This window comes from Hipposideros armiger, unplaced genomic scaffold (assembly GCF_001890085.2).
Source record: "Hipposideros armiger isolate ML-2016 unplaced genomic scaffold, ASM189008v1 scaffold_92, whole genome shotgun sequence".
NCBI classification, from domain to species: domain Eukaryota; kingdom Metazoa; phylum Chordata; class Mammalia; order Chiroptera; family Hipposideridae; genus Hipposideros; species Hipposideros armiger.
Genome location: NW_017731442.1, coordinates 2,240,032 through 2,243,702, shown reverse-complemented (window position 1 = coordinate 2,243,702; position 3,671 = coordinate 2,240,032). Strand labels below are relative to the sequence as shown.

At 48.9% G+C, this 3,671-nt stretch overlaps 1 protein-coding gene across 1 annotated transcript in view; it reads left to right on the top strand.

Annotated features, from left to right (window-relative positions):
• The first annotated feature begins 1,117 nt into the window (after positions 1–1,117).
• The window catches only part of LOC109384061 (EH domain-containing protein 4-like), a 25,134-nt gene continuing 22,580 nt past the window's right edge, over positions 1,118–3,671 (top strand). Inside the window, exon 1 of the mRNA XM_019645022.1 lies at positions 1,118–1,471. Coding sequence (XP_019500567.1) covers positions 1,236–1,471 — 236 coding nt within the window. The 5' untranslated portion in view covers positions 1,118–1,235. The remainder of the gene's footprint in view (positions 1,472–3,671) is intronic.

Below are 3,671 nucleotides of genomic sequence, written 5' to 3'. Positions count from 1 at the left end.
GTACCCACTGAATCAGAATCTGCATTTCCATCAAGTTTTAGAAAAACTGTTGTGCATTATATTTCCCCAAATTTAGGGTATATCAGAATCACCTGGGGTACTTGTTTAGTTCCATCCCTCCTCAATATTCTAACTCAGTAGATCGGGGTGATGACCAGAAATCTGCATTTTAACAAGCATCCCAGATTATTCTTATGCAGGCGGGCCCATTGATCACACTTGAGAAATCCTCTAAACAATAGAGAAATATTTAAAAACTGTAACCTAGGACACCAAAAGTGATGGCTGAGTATTTCTCCCAATCTTAGGTTAGGCAAGTATTTTTTAATCTGAAAAAGAGACAGCTGGGAGGTAACAGTAACCCTTTTACAAGTTTGGGATTTACATGTTTAACAATATTTGGCAATTAGGTTGTAATCAATGAGGATGATTACTTAAGTCTTCAATTTTACAGAAAATCAAATAAAACTATCAGAAAATGTCTTCAGTTCAACCAGAATTTAGTGGAGGCAGCGTGGAGAAAAGAAATATGTACCCAAGTAGATTGGAGTCTACTTCCCCTCACTTCACATTTTGTCAATTATGTCCGTGAGTCAAGGTCTTGTCACCAATAAAATGAGGGTAATAACCTGCTAGCAGGTAGAAAGAACCTGCCCGTCAACTCTCTGAACTTTTGTCTCCAGTTTCGACGTTGAGGGCTGGGATGAGTGAACATTCCAAGAGAGCCTCCGGAAGCTCCGGGGGTGTGTGGGGGGGAGTGTGGGGTGTGTGGGTGTGTGTGGTTTTTTGTTTTCTTTTGTTTTTGCCAGCTCAGATTTGCCCGGAAGGCGACGCCACCTGGTCAGAGGTGGGGCCCTGGGGACTAAAAAGGCCCCACGGATGACCGGCCTGCGTCACCCGGCTGGAGAGACACCGCTCCCCCCGCCCGTCCTACCGACCGACTCCGTCATCAATAATTCATTAAGAACCGCCTCTCCATTGGCTGACGCCCCACCCGCGCTGGCAGCGGCCCAATGAGGAAGGACTTGAGAGAGTCCTTCTGAATAGTGAACGAGCGATCGTGACGTAGCGATCGGAGATTGGCTGCAACGGCGCGAGGCGGGGCCAGCTCGGGCGGCGGCGAGCGCAGCTGGGGCAGCTCGGTGCTAGCTGCCAGCGAGGGTCGAACCCAGAGCGGGGTCTGAGTGTGGGGCCGGCGCTGAGAGGGCGGGCTCGGGGCGCAGACCGGTGGCAGGATGTTCAGCTGGATGGGGCGGCAGGCGGGCGGGCGCGAGCGTGCGGGCGGCGCGGACGCCGTGCAGACGGTGACTGGCGGCCTGCGTTCGCTCTACCTGCGCAAGGTGCTGCCGCTGGAGGAGGCGTACCGCTTCCACGAGTTCCACTCGCCGGCGCTGGAGGACGCCGACTTCGAGAACAAGCCCATGATCCTGCTGGTGGGCCAGTACAGCACTGGCAAGACCACCTTCATCAGGTAACCCGCCCTGCCCATCCTCACCCCTACCTGGACCCCTGTTTGTCCCCCACCACCTAGGTGGAGGCGGTCCCCCTCACGTGTAGTCATTAGCCTCCCTCCGCCCACGGGCTCCCTGCAGTGACCACTTCCCCATTTGCGGAATCCCCTCGCTGCTGCTTCCCCCTCCAGCGTTGGCGTGACCTCAGGTTCCCGGTCCCAACGTAGTGCCCTGCCCCGGGGCGCGGCCGCCCGATTAGGGGCTAGCTCTCCCTAGGCGGGCATGAGGGTCCCCGGAACCCTTCTCCGCGTACTCCGAGCCCTCCTTCTTTGCTCTTGAAAAGGCACTGCCCTCTCTGGCTTTATCCTGCCAACCTGGCCTGGGGAACTGGGAAAGGGAGGGACAGCGAGACTATAATAAGCATATTCTTGATGAGCAAGTGAGGCCTAGGGCTGGAAATGGGGACAGAAGTGTGAGGTATCAGAATGGGCTGTTGAGTCATAGTTGGAGAGTTAAGCCTCTAGCTGTGCCTGGCGCATAACTATTTATTGAATGAATGAATAAATGGCAACAGTAGAGGGTATTGCACATGCCCCCTTCCCTTGAGGTCTTTGCATGCCACCTCCCACCACAGTGTTTCGGGGAGGGGGTAGAGAGGCCGTCTTCCTTCTGCTGTTGCACAGCGTCGCCTTTATCCTGCTTTAGGAAGTTGTGTGTAGCAGCCTGCAGCCAGTGGAACTAAGGGGGAGTGTCATATTACTAACTATTCGTTAGTTTCCATTTCTTAGGTGGGTCGTTCCCTCCTCGCTCACCCTTGACAACTGAAAATATTTGTCATGCTCACTGTGTCTCCAGAAGCAAACAATTACAGTGCATGCCCTAAGTAAGGTTCAAATCATATAGCTTTCTGGGAAGCGACTTTTGATGGGAAATAATTGACACTGAAACAGATTTTCAAAGAGGCTGTTTTACTTGTAAAGCTGCTGGCATATTTACACTTTTCATTCTTTGGTAAGGAAACTTGCTTTCCTGGGTTAAATCCTGTGTGGGTTGAAACAAAGTGACTGATTACTTAAGGTTTTTTTGGTCCAGGGTTTCATACAGTAACAATCTCTTCATCATTGATCGTTCAACAGGTGTTCAGAAAGCTGTATCTATATTTGGATACATGCCATTTCTATTAAGTAGCGGCCTCTTTTTCTCCACTCCAGTGACCTAAATAATTCCAACAAATAGAGTAGTTGTCACTACAGGAAATACGTTCAATCAAGGTCTGCAGATACTCTATGAATGAATTCAGCAAAGCAAATACACTGTTTTGAACTATAGTTCTAGACAGTAAATTGAATGTGAAGGAAATCATTTTAAAATTGCTCTTTTGATGCTTATTAATATGCTGAAAACAGTATTAAATGTGTCACTCCAGGCACTCAAAATGAACCTTAGAAATGTTATAGTACCTGGTATCTTGAAAGATGACAGACAGTACATATAGGGTCTCAGTAATACTAACTAGTTTTTAAGTATATGGGGTAATGAAGTATTATGACCAAGTGATATAAAGTGAGAGGTGGACCTTTTGAAATATACAGATGAAGGATAGCATTGTTATAATAATCTCAGACATTAGTGGTGGTATGTTTATAGCACTGCGGGCAGGCCCTCCTGTTTGTCTTTGCCACGAGTGCTTTATTGTGTCCTGTGTGATTAGGGAGCCCCTGTTGATGCTGTACCAACCGGGATGTGATGTGGCTCTCTCTCTCTGCTCCCATAGCCTGGATAACAAGCAAGCCTGAGGCAGGAGAACACAATTCACAAGAACATGAGTCCATTTGTTTTTTCAGTTTACTATTTCATTATGTTATTTCTCACTCTTCTCTCCACCTCATCATTGATGGGGGTTTGTGGAATAGCAAAGAATAGTTTTAAGAAGAATTTTGAGATCTGACCCCTAGAGACTCCATCCAGATGGACCACTTCTCAGTAAGCACTGGGCTATGTACACACCCCAGGGTGAGGGAGGAAGTCACTTGCTCTTGAGACCTTCCCTGGACTAAGTCACTCTGTCGTTGGGCAGCAGGCATAAAGTGGACCTGTGAAGTTAGAAGGAAATCGGGGTGGACAGGAAGCTTGGTGAGGCACCAGAGACCTGAGTTTGGTTTCAGAGTGAAACTAGGAGGAAAAGATTTAGCTCCTGGGAGGAAAGCTCTCACCTCCCCC